The 18046-nt window shown below is 42.0% G+C and overlaps 2 protein-coding genes across 2 annotated transcripts; both read right to left on the reverse strand.

Moving 5' to 3' along the window:
- Positions 1-9812: 9812 nt before the first annotated feature.
- Positions 9813-13705, reverse strand: LOC131883905 (potassium voltage-gated channel protein Shab-like). The gene is made up of 3 exons (XM_059231511.1): positions 13501-13705; positions 11931-12610; positions 9813-10670 (listed from the first exon to the last, which is right to left on the reverse strand). The coding sequence occupies exons 1-3, from the start codon at positions 13541-13543 to the stop codon at positions 9825-9827; spliced, it is 1569 nt and encodes a 522-aa protein (XP_059087494.1). The 5' UTR covers positions 13544-13705; the 3' UTR covers positions 9813-9824.
- Positions 13706-14104: 399 nt separating this feature from the next.
- On the reverse strand, positions 14105-15184 carry LOC131883906 (cuticle protein 19-like). The gene is made up of 2 exons (XM_059231512.1): positions 14843-15184; positions 14105-14545 (listed from the first exon to the last, which is right to left on the reverse strand). The coding sequence occupies exons 1-2, from the start codon at positions 14849-14851 to the stop codon at positions 14159-14161; spliced, it is 396 nt and encodes a 131-aa protein (XP_059087495.1). The 5' UTR covers positions 14852-15184; the 3' UTR covers positions 14105-14158.
- Between the last annotated feature and the right edge of the window lie 2862 nt (positions 15185-18046).

Below are 18046 nucleotides of genomic sequence, written 5' to 3' on the forward strand. Positions count from 1 at the left end.
CGAGTTTCTGTGGTGAGCCTCACAGATTTCACGTTACTCGAAGGTCTGATAATAGAATCCTCGAGGGAAGCGTTCAAATGGTACAATTCCAAGTCATTTTACCTTCACTTCTCTACCTAGTTACAATACTATCAACACCAAGGCCCAGGACTTTGGTTATAGTATCGATTTAACCTACTAATTAAGAAGAACAAACCATGAAATTGAAAATTATTCATGCTCGAAGAATTGTGTAGAAGTTCCGCCTCATCATTCGCCCGCGATCGACTTACAAAATGATAGATATTGACAGCAGAATTATCTTCCATTTTTAGACATGTCATACGAATACTCGTGGGCAATTAAATAACACGGCACGGCATCAGTTTCATTTTCCATTCAAATCAAGTGAGGCCCTAGAGCAAACCTAAAGGTTCGACTGCGTCACCCTCAATTGTATTTAGGTGACATTCCCTAATTGACACTAACGGAGATACGAGGAACGACAAGGGTGATTGGAACAACGGTAAATGTAAAATAGATGTACCTCTTTTTCTACTCGAGGTAACTAGGACACACGTCGAGATCACTTTTGAGCTCCCCTCAGTTTTCTCTTTGTATTGGACAAAGCATTGTAACCTGTCACCTATGAACAGGGTATGTACGTAGGCTTGGTCTTCACGTACTCGTACATACGTATATCTGCTTAGCACAATGAGATGCTTCTTTCTCTCTCTCGAGTGAAATCCGAACATTTCTTTCCAATTCAAAGCACTTCAGTCATGTCGTCGTCGTCGTTGTTGTTGTGGTCCTCATCATCGTCATATTATGAGTAGGAGTGCTTGCAGTGGCAATACTGGTCCAAATTATCCAATTGAAGATAAAGTAGGGCTTTCAGTTCAAAAAACAGAGAGATTTCGCGTCTCCTTTGTGCTCGCGACTAATCTCCTAAAGTGCAGGAATGCAACTCAATGAATAGTAAATGCGACCCTGTGTGTGAGCAACATGTCCTCCCCTCTTTCTCTTTTCACTCCCCTTGGCATTCAAACATGGCTTCCCCACGCCCCCACCAATTCCTGGGGACCAAGTGAATTGTACATATTGCATTCACATCGAACCCAAAACCTGTGAGTGTTAGACAGGAGTTTCCAATTGTATTCAACTAGCATCACACGCACGCACTCTGGGCTGTATGAATTGGTCTTTACCCTACCGTGAGAGTTTGAGCTTATTGGCCATCCATCCCATTGGCAATAGCATCCCTTCTTCTTTTTTTGATCTGAGACGTCGACGTCATGCTTGCTGGAAAATCGTGGCTCAAATCATCGCTTTCACACCCGAAACGCAAAATGCCTGTTGAGTCTTTTGATTGAGTGGCATGAATAAATATATAGGATTTTCGATTTGAATTCGTATTAACATCAATTCCCGGTGAGTCAATAACGAAACTCCAAAAAGGCCAAATCACATTGGCTCAGGCCTCGAAAGGAACTGGAACCTGAATGAATGAGCGAGTGAGTTGAGTGAGTTAGTGAAAGAACGCCACCCATTATCCAAGACGAATGACTGGAAGACCAAGTGACAACAATATACAATTTGAACAGGCTCACGGCACACACGCATTCCAAAGATGAGTCTAATTGGGCTGGCAGAAGGCAGAAGTAAAAAAAGGGTGGATGAGATGTTTCATGCCCAATCTGTAAACTCAGAGATGCGATGACGGGTTCTCATCTAACTTCGCTGCCGTCTGCCAAACAAACACCCCTCCTCCCCTTTTTTACGTATGAGTTTATTTGGTTTTCCTATTCATAAGATTATAAAATAGTCTCGGGAAATGTCAGATGTTAGGAATATACGAAGAGAGCTCTTGTTTGAGCATGTATGGTGTTCGTGGAGATCGAGACTAATGATGGTACCGGATTCGAGGCAACACATCATTGTTGCATCGCCACGAGGTGTCAACAGCATTTTTTGTGATTCCTCTATGTATATCCCAGGTAGTATCATTAACCACGTTCTCTGGGTCTCTTGACCCGCCGTCTGAAAGTTCATTGTTGGCCGATGTCGTCTCAGTTCTTTTTGCATCGAGCACGAGATACTCGTAGAATGGTCACATTATTTTTTGATATTATTATTGGTATTATTATTGGTTATCTTGGTCATGTTAAGGCGTAAAAATATATCTATGAAAATAAGTGCATAAGCATGATAAAAAAAGTGGATAAATATGTATTAGATCATTATTTTATTGAAGAGTTGAAATCGCGCTGAAATGCATCAGCAAATGCAAAGGTATGTACATTTAGAGAAATTGTCAATTAATGAAGGCTTTCAAAGTGACTTAATGACCTTTTACATGAGCCAGGCTTAGCCAAAGAGTATCATTCAGCTATGACTGGCTGGCTTTAGGACAGTAAAGGACGTTTCTCATGTTCCTAGGGATAAGTCTTACGTCCTAATTTGGATTAGAGTATTTGACGTTTCCTGTCAGAACTGCCACAACTAAGTCAGACTCACTCATTTGAAGTGAAGTTAGACTGATTCAAAGAAACTTGAACATTAAATCATCAGCTTAGTCTTACCCAACTCGCATTATGAATGAGCACTCACTGAAACAGTCTCAACGAAGAGTGCGAAAAAACACGAGTCCAAAAAGAACGATTTATGAGTGTTCCGCCTCCAATTTTTGTTCAGTCATTAAACGCAGAATAGTACAATTTAAAAGCCAGGGAAACGGAGGTTTAGCCTACAAGAGACCTCTGACGAAGAAAACGCTTGGTCGTAATCCCTGCATGCAAAAAGGCATTTGAAATTAAATTATACACTTCGCACCCTAAACTAGCATTGCAAATTAGAAGCCAATGATGAATGAGTTTAAAGCCACCGTTTCTCAGCCTGGCAATTTTAGGTTCCATGATTAACATTTGAGCAATGGACTCGGCAATGACATGCGGTCACGACTTTGTTTTATCAAGTTCTTCACCAAGAACACTTTTTCTCTGAAACCCTATCAACCTTGGGAAATATATTACTGGTACTATCTACGTTTGAAGAGATTGAAGTAAATCAGCGACCAGCAATGAAAACCAGTCTCGAAACGGAGGGGAACGTACGAACGACTTATTGGCATCAGGAAAAGAAAATTAGCTTTGCAACTGACGAAATCATGTTACCTTGGGAAAGAATAACCTATTTTGGCCTGCTTAACATTTGAATAATAGTGTTTGTTCTTCGAAATCAAATGCGACAGCCAATCTATCAAAGTGGCGTGCCTAAAAAAGCAATGGACGACGTTTAAAGACGTAAAACGAGGGTGCGTTGAAAAAATGTTCCGAGGTTGCGACGAGAATTCTTTTTAGAATTGAGCGATATATTTACATTTCAATGGCTTTGCACCATTTAAATTTAATTTTAATCGCTCTTCTCCAAGGTTTCGGTAAGCTGTTAGAGTATAGAGTTTTTGGTTTGATAACAAACCTTACATCCAATTTGTACATCTTATTTAGCTTTGCATTCATATTAAGTTTGAATCACCAACGAATTAGATTTGGGGGGATCTGGCTCGGCCCTATAGACAGGGCCGATAAGGAATTTTGGTTAAGTTCAAGTCTGACTTGAAAAATGTTATTGGATCACGATCTACATATGCCCTACGATTATTTGAGGGCAGTATATATAATAAAGAGGGAGCCCGAGAAAGAAGAGACAAGGGCTTCATTGTTTTAACAAGCCTAGATTCTTGAGGACAGCGTCTGCGGTTATTGTAATTTACCCGAAAAAAGCTTTTGAAAACGTACCAGTACCAGATAACTTTTGTACCCTCTTTGAATACAGTGCAGTCTCAACCTTCCTGGCACCCTCTCCCAATACTAGAGCTCCCTTATACCTGTGATGTTTCTAGTTCAACATCTTTGGTATTATGCGACAAATAATGACACAAATGTGGAAAGCTTGACGGTTGTTATTTCAAGTCAGGCTTACTCAAACATATAGGTTTATTTGTTTGTTTATTATGGAATCAGATGGCAGTTTCTCGACTCAATTTTGAACGATTTCACTGGATTTCTCGTGCTAACTTTCCCGCTAACGAAATTCTACTTGTAAAGATTTAGCATCGTGACGTTATCTTTGGACTTAGAATAGATGTGAAATAGGCCCTCTACTAGACTGTTAGAATATGGGACATTCCACGTCAAGTGTGCTCACCCTCACGCACTTAGATCTCAGAATCTCTTGATATTTCACACATGCAATAACTAGGTTGGGACCATGGGATCAATATGTCCTGTTCTAGGGCCATGTCCATTTTTGGCCAAACCACTTGACCATCGGCGTTTGAAAAGCCATAACTCAGGCTGTATTTATCCAATTGAGATGAATGTTGTATCACTAAAAGCGAATTTGCAGGGCCATGTTGCCAGGCATCTGGAAAGCCATGTTGGTGAACACTTCCAAGTCGTATATATGCATTTGATCACAATTGCATATCAAAACTGCTAATAATAGCGAGTAGTTACACATGGTGCTTTTCTGCATGAAATTTGAAAAATTAATTTGAATCTAAACCCATTGAGATCCCGTTTTTGTTTTTGAAGCACTTATAGAGCTCACATCGAGCCATGTACAGGCAAAAAATTGAAACATTTCGGATTGCAGTTTGGCAAAGGTCAACGGTCAAAGGCTAAATAAAGACATTGTTCGTCGAATTTCGAACTGTGTTCTTGATTATTACAATTCAATCAATAGACCAATGTCCCAGGGGTATTTTAATACAAAATTCATCTCAATTAGATAATTATAGTCGCAGCTATGGCTCTTCAAACACCGATGATCAAGCGGTTTGGCTAAAAAATGGACATGGCCCTAGAATAGACCCTAGATGGCCTGGGCACCTGAAACTTGTATGACGTTTTCATAGGTCAACAAATCTTGAATATGCGTCACCCATTTAGGCTCCAATGAGTTCAGCAGGTTTGCAAAAGGTCGAACGAGTCCAAAGATGTTTCACTAGGAACATCACAGGAATGAGAGAGCTCTCGAATTGGGAGAGATTAAAAAAGTTGGGATTGGACATTGTTCAGAGAAGGTACGAAAGGTATCTGATACTGCATGTCTTCAAAAGCATCCATGAGCTTTGTCCCAACCCAGGATTTAGGGTCATTTCTAGTGACTGTAGAGGCTTAATGTGCGTTTTGAGAGCACCTTCAAGCCCTCGAGAATCCAGGTTAGTTCGAACTATTGCATTCCCTGTAGCAGTCAGAAAAGTCCGTGAAAAACCAAACAAAAAAACACTTTCTCCTCCACCTTTACAGTATTTGTCTTCAACTTTGCTCAAAACTCGTCATGGGAAACCAAAGCAGTCTACTTTTGACGACAGAACAACCACTCGTGTGTTCTTACTAAATCTCACTTTGTCGTTTGTCGTTTTCACACGTGGAAGAAAGCAGTTATACGGCAAACGTAGAATCGTTGTTTATATGAGGTGATGTAATGGGAAATAAGTTAATTGACCACCCCCCACCCCGTCCCGTCTATGGCAATTATCTAGCAGTGTAGAAATAATGCTCATCAAATGAAGGTTCTTGTCAGAGGTAATAATTGGTTAACGAATTTCATAGTTGAACATTTACCTGCCCTCCATTATTTCCATGGTTACTCCAAGAGCTTCATTTCCTTCACTAAATAGATACGACCCTTGAAGGTGTATTTAAATTTCGAATAGCCCGTTGGAAAAACGAAGGATCTGTAAAGCACTGAAACCGAGGTTGTGTTGATTGCACGCTTATAACATTTCGTTGATACATCAAGCTCAACTCAGGTCAGAGACGCTAGCCGTCCCTGTCAGAGAACAGAATAATATGTGAAATTGTTCCTTTCTTTTCACGAGTTGGAATGTTTTGGTATTACTACAGACCACAAGGTCTAAAAGAGTTGTTTGTCAAACAAACCTCGTTAGGAGGAGACATTTTTACCAAAATGCGTATTCGCCTGGATAATCTCCGACAGTTGACAAGCAAGACGACGAAGAAAAATATCATGTATGTATGGACGAAGACGGAAAGAAAGTTCCCTATCTTTCAAGGCCAGCTCTGGTGACCGTGTCAACTAACCTCAAAGGTTTGCCACAAAATGACAAGAATGACGTGCCTCTGAGACTCATGGGTGATCTTAATAGAGTGATAATCCATCACTCCCAATTGGATCTCTGACCCAATACAAGACATTTTGAGGTTGTCTAATGGGTAGGTGCTAAATTTGCGTTTCAAACAATGCTCACATTAGTGCGGTCTTTGGCATTTTTATTTGTGAAATGCATGAAATTCATTCATGATCAAGAATAGCAACGGTTTTTGTTTCTTTATTTGCAGTGCACTATGGAAGGAATAAAAAAATCTGTGCCCATTGTAGTTCCGTCTTCGAATGATTTTCCCCCTTTTATCGTAGGTGTTAAACGTCCGACCGCTCAAGTGCTAAGGTTGAGTTTTAATTTCAACTAGATAACAATGACCAGGGTCACTTTTCATCACCATGAAACAGGGGAATTGCTGACCCACCCCAGCTAGGATAATGCTTCGACACATGATCACGTATTGTCCGCAAGACAAATTCCAGACACCCATCGGCTAAAATGTTACTAAAAGGTTCCAGTATTCCATTTTTTCTTGCCTGTTATTCCCCAAAAGTCCTGCATACTCTCAATCAAAAGTATTTGCTTGTAAGCCTAATTACATCTTCATTCACAATATTCACTTGCATTTGGTGGACTCAGACTAAAGCATTTGACGTCTAAAGAATGTAACTTTGTGCACCGTTTGACAATTACCTCATTTGCATTAATGACCATGGGCCCACAATAGATGCACTCATTTTTTCGTAATTGAATTATTTATTTCTACTTTCAGGCATCTCATGGCGCAAGTTTCTATAAGCAAATGCATTAGCATTTTTAAGCATATCTATAAAAACAAATAAAATAGTTATGCATGCGAAGAGCAATAAAGCAATGGACTAGAATGTGATATCACAATCAAGATTGCTATGTAGAGTTCGTTCCGTGCATAGGGAAAAAGCGAAGATGGGATAAACAGACAGTATATAAAAATTTGGGTAAATATGAAAATGATGCATTGTGCCTTTCAGGATCTTTAGGTAATATCAATTGAATATAAGACGAATGCGTAGCTTTTGCGATCACATTGTAATCGGGTGTGTGTCATAACTATTTTTCCGAAATCTTTGTTACAAACAAGAGTCGAAAATTTATTTCAGACCTATTTGGTTCTTACGTGCCTCAATTAAATCCATTCGATTATGAAACACAAGTAAATAGGTATGGCTTAAAATTACCAAAGTATTACCAAAAGGCTTTTGTTGTTAACAAAAAATACGATTTCTAAGCAAATGCAGAGTAACTTCTTTCTAAAAAGATAGATATTGGTCGCAAATCCATGTTGCCATTGACTTATGCTTACGTCTAAATCTCGACACTTGAAACAAATTTCTTGTCGGATTTTCAACAATGCACTCATTGTTATTTGCGCTTCGTTAGTACCTTCGACATCTTTACGAGACGGTATTTGCGTTGTCTTTTGCTCCTCGTTCGATGATTTACATCTGAAACGTTCCGTTATGAAGATATTAGAATAATTAAACATTCAATGTAAGAACGTAGCCATTTTTGGAGGTCCTTTGTCACGCCAAGCATTAGAATTGTTTTTTTTTGCTTCTCGATTCATTGACCAGAAAAATGAGCAAAGTTCGTTCCGGGACTAACTCTGACATATCTACTTCACATCGATTTACCTACTACTACAGTAAATGCAGGCAGAAAGAGGGAAAAAGCCAGTGCGGGCGGGGTCGTCCTTACTCTGAGGAAGTAAGTGTGATCATGACGCCGCTGGGCCCATGATTTCCAGACATGAAGTGTGACTTGAGCCAAGATAATATTGAGGAGCTCAGGCCCACCCAAGTCCCAGGATGATCCACGCCGAGGCCAAACCTAGGTGCGATGTGTGTACATTGTTCCCCGGAGAGTCAGTGCAACTTGAAGTATATGTATGTGTGTGAGGGGGTGCGTGAGAGGGGGGGGGGGATTTTTTTCTGTGTTGACGGAACTCGGGCCAATCTCCGATCAACTTGACCTCGAGGACAAGAGGCACGAGTCGCATGTACAATGTACATCTATCGAAGAAGCTCGATGCTCGATGCTCGATTCAAAAGCCTGCCTACCTTCATAGTTCCTTGGTGCAGTAGCTACAGCTAGGATCATCATCACGACTAATCTCGCGGAACAAGCCTTGGAAAGAAGTTGGAGAAAGAGAAATCATCCCATTCAAACGGCATTATGTCACGTCAGCCATACAGAACACAGAGTGATACGCTCAAATTGCAGAGATTGATATCGGTATTGAAAGAGAGGGGGAGCGACCTGGGAAATGCTCTGGAATCCAGTGCTTCAGATTTCTTGAGCGATGTGAAGCCGAGGACAACAGATCATTTGAGTCAGACTCAAGGTGGAACAAGTTCTGTTCCTCACTATACCGGTGATTGTGAAGACGAAGGAAGCAGTTTTGGGGACGCCAGTGATTGGGGAAGTGAGTGGGAGGAGGAAGAAGAAGACGAGGACGAAGAAGAAGAAATGGAGGAAATTCCCAAAGGGCCCCCTCCAACCCCGGCAGAGTCCCTAAAAAAGCCTTCCTTTCCAGTTAACCCCCCCAAAGCCCCTGAGAAAACCGAGGTCAGACTGACCCCTCCTCCTCCTAAAATTGCTCCACCCCCCGTTCCCAATGATGAGGAGCCTTTGAACCAATCCGTTCGACGGCGCAGTAGTGTTTTTAAGGCCTTGCGAAAAGACGCCGGAATTGCGGCCATGATGAAGAAGCAATTGGGAGTGAGGTTTAAGGAGCCCTCGCCGAATGATGAGGATGACGATAATGAGGATGGACCTGGATCAAGGCGCAAGAACAGCAGTGTGGGCAACTTATTGAAGACGAGTGCACTAATGCTGCAATCCCTGACCCTGAATATTTCGAAGGAAGAGCTAGATGCGCTCGAGAAAAAGCGATTGGATGACCTGACTGATCAGAAAGATGGACATCAAAGTCAAGCAGGCGAGAAGGAGGACTTGGTTGACTCCACCACCCCGAGTACTAACGATCATCAATCCAGTCATGAGCGATTATCCGTCAGTGACTCTAGATTGCCGGAAACAATGGATGTTGAATCTTCCCCAATAGTTTCATCCCTTGAGACTCTGGTTCGCCCAAATATAACCATTTCTTCCGAACCCGAACCGACTGGTCATGACGGTGAGAGTGAGCACCCCAATACCGACATTGATTGGGAGAAAGATTCCGAATACCAATCCTCGAGCATGGCCGAAGATTCGCCCATAGCCACAGAGGACGACGACTTCAGGCCCAAGAAACGCCTTGCTCCCAAGCACAAGAAAAGGAAATCCACGTTGGCCACGCAATGGCGGAAACAAAGGGAACGCAAACGCTCAGGCTCTATGTCTCCCAATGCGATGTCTCCCAATGCGATGTCTCCCAATGATGATCTCTCCAATGCGAGACTGCTCAATGACAACGATAGTAACAATAACGACGTGGATGCCAGTAATGAAGTGTGCATCGACACGGTACCTGTGATGGCAAGTTGATCCTTCTATCAGTGAAAGACGATACTTTTGTTTATTTTCTGACGTAAGCATTTCCAACAATACATTTATAAGCTGTTTTTTTTTCTCTGGCACTGAATTTGACCTTGAGGTTGTTATGTTTGGCAATCGACTTTTGATTTGGTTCAATCCTCCTTTTCTATTGGATGCAGAACGATAAACCACTCTACGTCAGAAGGCCATCTTGTTCCAAAGGGGTGTGTTTGGTGCAACGCTTCAGTCCAAGTAACGCCTCCGCTTGTTTGATCTTCCGCTCCTGTTCCTCTAACTTTTCCGCTCGTCGATGTGAGACCTCATTCCGCCACAAGCGGTTCTTGTAGTAACTGGCAAAGCTATTCACCACGATCGGAATGGGCAGAGTCAGGATAAAGATCCCAACCAAAGCGCACAGACCGCCAATCACTTTGCCCATGAAAGTTCTTGGGCTTTTATGATCGTAGCCCACGGTGGTCAAAGTCATGATGCCCCACCAGAAGCTGTCCAAGAAAGTCCATCCATCTTCGTCCAAGGTGTCTTTTTCTGCATAGTAGACCAGACTGGCAAAGGTCAGAACAGCTACACCCACAAGTAGCATGAGGAGACCGAGCTCCTTGTAGGCTTGGTTCAACGTGTAGATCAGGGATTGTAGACCGGCAAAGTGTCGCACCAGTTTGAAGATACGCATTATCCTCAGAACCCGGACCAATCGGACGAGCTTACCGGCCTTGCCTATGATCTGCATGTCCTCCATGCTATCCAGGACCAAGGTCAGGTAGAAAGGTATGATGGCAAATAAGTCCACTAAGTTCATGGGATCTTTGACAAAGATCCACTTGCGTGGAGCGCAAGCGAAACGAATCAGATACTCGAGAGTAAAGAATGAGATCGAGAGGTCATCTATGATTTTAAGAGCGAAAACCACACTCGGATTTTCTTTGGCACCAATGTCGTCTTCTTGAAATTCAGGGAACGTCTGCAGAATGAAAGTGAGCGTCGAGATGATCACCACGCCCAAAGACGAAAACCCAGCCACCTGAAAAACAGAGTATCATTCATTAAGGCCAGGATTGAAGTACAGAACATATGTTTTGGTGTAATGCTTGTTACTGTAAGTGCCACTCATGATAGGGAGTATAGAAAGGGTATTGATTGGTGCATATGTAATATGGATAAGAGGATCAAAGAGTTATTTAAGAACAATGCTCTAAACACATTTACGAATCTTAAATGGAAATAGAATGGAACATTTATGAATTGTGTTTCCTGTCGTAAGGCAAAAATGAATAAGAAGAATGATGCATGTAGCTCCACGTTTTTTAAACTATTATATGTAAGCCACAGAAAACAAGAACCCATCTTATTCAGGATTCCTGCCCTATTCTAGATTATTTTTCCCAATTAATGAATACTAAAACATACCGTGTTAAAAAAAAATCAGAATCGAGTGATACACGGTTTCTTTTTCAGTTCTCGTTCAGGGTTTTTCGAAAGTCCTACCACCTAGGGGGATTTTATTTTTTCTCATCCATGCCTAACAATGACATTGTAATGTGACATCCTTCGTTAGGCTGTTGATCAAAGAAAAAACATTCGAGCTCCCAGCCGGTCGTCCGTCCGTCGTCTTACTTGACAACTACGAAATTTGTGACGGTTGAGACTACTTGAGACACTTGAGTTTGTTCATGAAAGGGCGGCAAGGCCGTCAAGTCCAGCGGAACGAAGTGTTTCCTACTCACGAGACTTCGGACTTCTTTTTGGGAAGAGGAATGGATCACTCACTCGTCAATAGTGCGGATACCGAACAGTGTGGGATGCAAAGGATGCAAATGAAAGGTCAATTGGGGGTAAATGAGGGGAAATGTTTGACATTGTTGACATCTTTTTTGACATGAGGAGGACTACTTAACCTCGAGGGGAAAAAGTGTGTGCATATTTATACGTAAATGTCGGCTTTGACTTTGGCGAGCTTGTTTCATGGTTTCTTATTTTGAAGGAGGAAGTTGGAAGTAGTAGGAATGTAGGAAGTTCGAGATTCATCTTTACTAGCAAAGATCAAAAGAAAAACGCAATCAAACGGCTCAAAATTATCCCAACGAGCTCAAGCTAAAGTACCTTTTTCTCGTTGGCTGAGTCACGTCCCATGATTAGTTATGCTACATTAATGATTAAATTTCATACACAGTGCATACAAAGTGGATGATGAAGCAGATGGAACTTGTTAAGAAAGGAGCGCATGAAGAATAGTCATCCCCATGAATGTTTCATTAGTCTTAAATGAGGTGTTTTTCGCTACCTGTGCCGCTAATGAGGTCTCAGGATATTCTGTGATTCTCCACAAGGTCCCTCGTATTCGACCGATGTGACTGTCCCCGAAATTTTCGTACTTTTTTCGATCTTCATCGCGTTGTCTGGCCATTTGATCTCCTTTGAACTCTTTGAAACAGGCTTCGATTTCAGGGTAATATTTGAGAGCACAACACGGATCCAAATAGAGCTCGTCAATCCCCCAGAAGGCCAGGTCATCCTTGAAGACCATGGCACACGTGTCTACCGTGAGATGAAGTGTGCCCATGCGGTAGAAGTCCAGAATCGAATTAAACGAAGTCCAATTCCGATTGAAATAGAACTCTGGAAGTGGACCTGGAGTATAACCATCGCACAAAGCTAAGATCTCCTGGGACGAGACTGCGCGGACCAAACGTGACAGACGCGTTCGAGGAAGAGTGGAGAAATTGGATTTGAGCACTTTGAACGGCATTCCACCCACATTGATAATCAGCAAGTCTTCGCTTTGGGCAATTTCGTCGCTTTGATTGTCCTTGTAAATCGGATCGATACATTCGGTGAGGCATTGGCCATTCCGCACCAAATAGGATTTGGCCATCTTTGAGAACGAAGTCCTTCGGCCTCGATGTTGCCAGTGTTCGCGATGCTTGTGACAACAGAGTTCTTCTTGCAAATATTTGGCGCGATCTATTGGAAATAGCAAAACGTGACAAAAATGGATGGGCAAGACCACCAAGAGAAGTCAATAGCCACGTTTACGTGTTTGTAGCTCCTAAAGTCTAAATCTTGACTCTTGATCCACCGGAGAAGAGACTTCCAAACCCATGATTGTTGCCGTGTTCTTTACCTCTGATATGCGTGAGAGAAAAGAGATCCAAAAGAAGGCCGCTTCACGAAGACTACAGCCGGGAAAACGAAGCGAGAGAGAAAGAAAAGGCGAGAGAGAGACGGTGGATGGATGGTGCCACGGCCTTCCCAAGGCCTTTCCACGGCCCTTCAATCGAGGGGATGGAACACAAACCCCCTTAGATTTCAAATTCTGCTAAAAGCTCTCTGTGTGCTTTGAAGTTCCCCCAAGGCTGTTACGAAAATGAACTAACAAATATTAGATCAATACTCGCTTCTGGAAAAAATGTATGACAAGCGAAATTCTCGAGAGCCACTTCCGAACTCAGTCCCGTGGTTCATATACGGCAATAATGGTACACATAGAACTGGTCTTTTCGGATGCAAAACATGCTCTTGTGGTATTGGGATTAAGCAAACGCGGTGCATATTCTCGGAACCACAAGGAAGTCAAGCATGAAAAGACTCGGAGAAGAAGGCACAATTCTCTCATTGTTCATGTGTGTGGATGGGAATGAATCAATCCATATTTTATGAGCTCGTGACATTCTCAAAAATGCAAGCGGTTTGATGACCTTTTGCTGTACCAACAACAAGATGTTTAGCCTTGAGAGGCTGTGTGACCAGCCAAAACACGGACCATTCAATGGAAAATAATTAAGCATCTTGTGCAAATCTTTGACGAACCAAAAACAAAACTTCAAAGGAAACAATTAGCCTACCTTACTTACCATACGTTGAAATAGGAATTGAACCAAACAAGAGGCTTCTCATCTCGGGGTGGTGTTCACAAAACAAGTAATGTACAGATTCTGGTCAACGTGGGAATTCTCGAAGATAGTCTTGAATGAATTTCTCATAACGAACGAGACTAGTTTTTCAAACGGGTCAATGTTCAGGAAGACTTCAATGTTAGGAGGCTGAACGGTGAACACACGTTACATGCTTTTCTCACATTAAAAAAAAATATTTGTCCGGCAGCTGCTCCACCAAAGGCCTACAACTCGGCATCGTCTGACTTCTTTTTGTAAGTAATCATGGACTGATTATTCAGTAGTCTTTGGAACAGTCCAAAGTTTTGCCGAAAAGGTATCTGCTCTATTTCAAATGTCAGCGAATTTCAAAACTTTCCATGTGAAATCTAAACATATGCTCGAGTGCTCAATGGATACCTCGTTTTCATTGTGTTTGGAATTATTGTATGCGTGCGAAACGAGAACTCCTCATTCCGACACACGATGGCCTTTAATTTCCCACTGATACTCGACAAAACTGTTCACATCCCAAAATACTGTACGACAACAACGAAAGGGAATTTCAAAAACATGTCAAAAGTAGGGTTTGTACTTTTTTAAATATATAACAAAACATAAGTAGGTACAATTTCACTTAGGCATGGTAAGCAGGGGCGTGCTTGGGGCTGGGTTTATACTCCGGGTAGGAAGCTTCTCCGACGTACTTGACATCAGCGACATATCCATTCACGTGGTCAGCGGTGTAGGTTACGATTTGAGTGCGACCATCGGGAAGGGCGACACTGTATTCACCTTGAAGGTTACCATAAGCATCCTGCTCCTCCTTCTTGTCAAAGTCAGCGCCGGTGTAACCGTCCTTGACGCCGTACTGGTAGGCGAAAGGCTGGGGAGCCTCATCCTTGTATTCGGCATGGGGCTTGTAGGGGGCGGGTTTGTAAGGGGCGGGTTTGTAAGGGGCAGGTTCGTAGGGTCTGGGGTTATCGGCGAGGACGGTAGCCACGAGGGCAGAGGCAACAAGGACCTGCAAATGAAGAGAGACAGTAAAAACCATTCAAGACGGCATCGAATAAGATGAGGCCTCGCTCCCGCCAGTTGAACGAGCCTTTGGGCCTTTGATCAGCTTGAGCCTTAAGCAAACTTTTGAAGCACATCTTTCACTTTTGGCATCACTTTGAAAACAAAAAATCATGTTGGCAAAGTCAGAGAGAGAGTGGCTCTTGAAGATTCTGAACCACAGAGCACGACGACGTGTGACAGAAAGCTTCCACTTTGACGATGAGGAAAAGTTTGAGCTTGGATTTGGCAGCCGTGGTCTTACCTTGAACATTTTGATAGTTGTGAACGTCTGCTAGGTGACTGACATCCAACTGTTCGAAGATCGGGCGTTTTATAGGTGGCAGAGATTGAACGTGTCCAATATGGTCACGTACGGGTGCATCTATCTCAAGGGAAGAAACAACGGGTGCATCTTCTTCGTGTATGTATATGGTTGGCATACTCGGTACGTAGATCCGGTAAGGCAACACCAGTGTTGCTACGCTGCGAGCCGTACGCATCACTGCGTTCCGAATGTACCTACCCTACGCAAAAACCGGTCTTTCATTATCCTGCCTTCTGGGTTGAGTGCCCTCTCAAGAATCATTTCCACATGAGCCTGCACGCCCCATGCCACCGCCCCACTTGCACTAGCACTAGCACACTCATACATATCTACGCACGTACGATGTGTGCCAACTCATAAAGCCTAAGGAGGAAGTCATTTCTAAGGGTTGCCTAGGGTCAACTCAGCTCAACTTGAAATTGGGTCTTTACTAACTAAATAAAATATGGTATATAGTATGTGTATGTATGTGTTTTTATTAATTTAACCAAATTTGGGACGTATCCAAAAAATGAGTTTTTTTGGTGCGTGTGGCGAGGTCTTTGAACTCGCTTGCTGCTCCTGCTCATACGATTGTAACATAATTGATTCCAATGTTCTAAGAGTTAACGTTGCGTGGTTTTGTTTAAAGGCATGATTTAGAGCCATGTTCCACATGTCATGCAACAGAATAGTTGGTCTTGATTGAAGGTGTCTTCAAGATTGTTATTGTGTGACCATATGAGTGTGCCTACAGTAGAATGTCCTATAAGCTCGGAGTGTTTGTAGTTCTGGGGGACACCGTAGGGATTAGTTTCTGTACCCTATTGATTATCCACCTCATCCTAATTGACGGTTGAAGTATATAGGGTTTACAAATGTGACTTGCATTTGGAGAATGGTCTAATCACGGACAGAGCTGCTCCGTAAGAGCGACAGAATGCGACTAAAGAACACGATTCTCATTCATGAAATGTTCCTGATAACGTCACACATGTCTTGGCTGGGTTCAACTCAAATTTCCCTCATTTCGAAATTATTTATTCCAACGTCAGGTCTGTCAGGAGGCCCAAACCAAAAGTGAAAGAGCCACGCAAGATTGCTAAATATAGTTCTTGTGACATGCCTTGAACGAAAAAGTAATTTGTCCATTTTTGCCAAAGGCCACCATAGCACAAAAGATTTCAACATGGAACAATCGGCGCCATTGCACCTATATCTGCTGTAGGCTATTGCACAAAAGCTAATAAAGTGCACTCAAACAGCATAATGACCGTGATTTTTTTCGTTTAGCGTAAACTTTACATTTATTGACTCCGGTAAAGCTTTTGATTTCAAACGTGCGCTTTTATGCCATTGGGTGGGCTGTCCAGTCAGGTTTCAAGACTTTTATACGTTTTGTGAATTCATATTCATGGCACTAACCCCAATAGCATAGTATTTCTTTTATATGGCATCACTGCATGCAATTTTTGATTAAAAAACTTGCTTTCTAAAGAGTACAAATCTTCTTGGCATGACCAATTTTCCCTTGGTCACAGAAATAAACGAACGAACATCTCGTTTTGCGCGAAAAGGCATGAAACAAAAATAAATGAAGATTGAATCCTGCCATGGTGCGTAGGTAGCATCATTAAGGAGTTCTCATCATTTAGCCCCAGAGGCCGTACAATTTTCCTAATGATGTCAGATTTGAGTTGTAACGGTCTGAAAGGAGTTTATTTAATCTTACAGATGCGTACCCCCTCTAGCTAGATTTAAGGTTCAAGGTCTAGGTCACGAAATGTAGAGGTAAATGCACTTTTAGATCGAAAGAATTTCTCAATCACTGTCAAAACTTCTTTGAGTTGGTGGAGAGGGAATGTTTCTTCTCATTTAGCAAATGGATCTAGCTTTCACTTAATCCAATTGCATCTGTTTGCTGTTCAGGGTTATCATAGGTTTGCGGTTCTCATTCTTTGAGCGTGGTATTGTACCTCTGAAAATGCCCCAATGTAAACGATTTGGGAAATGATTCGTCTTAGGTCTAGACATGGCTTCGGACAGGAATGACAGGTAACCACTTGAGTAAACAATGTTTTCTTGCACTCTGATGGAAAATGTGAGGAAACGACAAGTTAAAAAGAAATTACATTTGATCAAGATCATTCAGTTCAAAAGAACGAGGGCCATAAAGTGTTTCCGGGAGAAAGGTCAAGAAAATCCCCTTCCGTCGTGATTTTTACCCGCCCATCCATTCAACTATGTGTTAAAGCCAGTTATGAGAACTTAAGCTCAACATTACAAATTTAAATTGCAAAACAGTCCGAAATTACCGCCGAATATCTCATTTCAGAGGAGCGGGCTGAAGAATTAACCTTATTGTCATCGATGAGAGAGAAGCGTGGTAATCCACCAAAAAGGTGCTTAATCACAGGGTTACTAATGTTAAATCGCAGTCGTGCGAGAACTTTGAAGTAACTGTTGTTAATGATTCGAAGAAGTATAGACGCATCCCAACCATCGATTATATTATAATTGTTCAAAGGAAGGCCAAGGTGGGAATTAGTCATATATCCAATACATCCTTGAAGACAAAGTGAGAGGATATCCTGTTTCCTCATCCAAATCGCCATCAAACAAGTGCAATCATCATCGGCGAATGACTTTACAGTTTAATTGAAGCGGACAACGATGATGCACGAGTAGTGACGAACTTCTTTGATTTACGAGAAAAATAATTTTCCAGATAGACGCAAATGTACCCATAATCATTATTTATGGCTTGCAATTGACCTGACAATCGTAATTTAGCTCTTTTAAACCCCCGAGTTCACAATTGTCAATTGAGAACCGAACCAATCAAACCAGTCTGGGTCAGAAAGCCCATATCGGATTTAAAGGACATACCAGAAGAGCAGTTATCAAATTTGATTCATAGAAACCTTTTCATCACGTGTGCATTTATTCAACCTTATCCAATATAATGATCAACCACCGGATTTTTCACAGGCCCTTAGACATTGGGTTTTGTTGGACAGATAAAAGAAAAGGTTGTTATGGGTCCTAAAAATCGTTTTATCTTGCATACTTTTCAACCGCAAATTATCACCAAATTTGGCACTTTAATTGTTATTTTTCTTTTGCCTGCCAAACCCTTTTGACAATAATAGGTTTATCTCT

The sequence above is a fragment of the Tigriopus californicus genome, chromosome 7 (assembly GCF_007210705.1).
Source record: "Tigriopus californicus strain San Diego chromosome 7, Tcal_SD_v2.1, whole genome shotgun sequence".
Lineage (NCBI taxonomy): Eukaryota > Metazoa > Arthropoda > Copepoda > Harpacticoida > Harpacticidae > Tigriopus > Tigriopus californicus.

Coding starts and splice junctions, on each gene's coding strand:
- LOC131883905 (XM_059231511.1), bottom strand. CDS start 13,543: ATGAGAAGCCTCTTGTTTGGTTCAATTCCTATTTCAACGTATG. Junction 12,611..13,500: donor AATTCCTATTTCAACGTATG/GTAAGTAAGGTA, acceptor TATTTCCAATAG/ATCGCGCCAAATATTTGCAA. Junction 10,671..11,930: donor AGACCTCATTAGCGGCACAG/GTAGCGAAAAAC, acceptor TCTGTTTTTCAG/GTGGCTGGGTTTTCGTCTTT.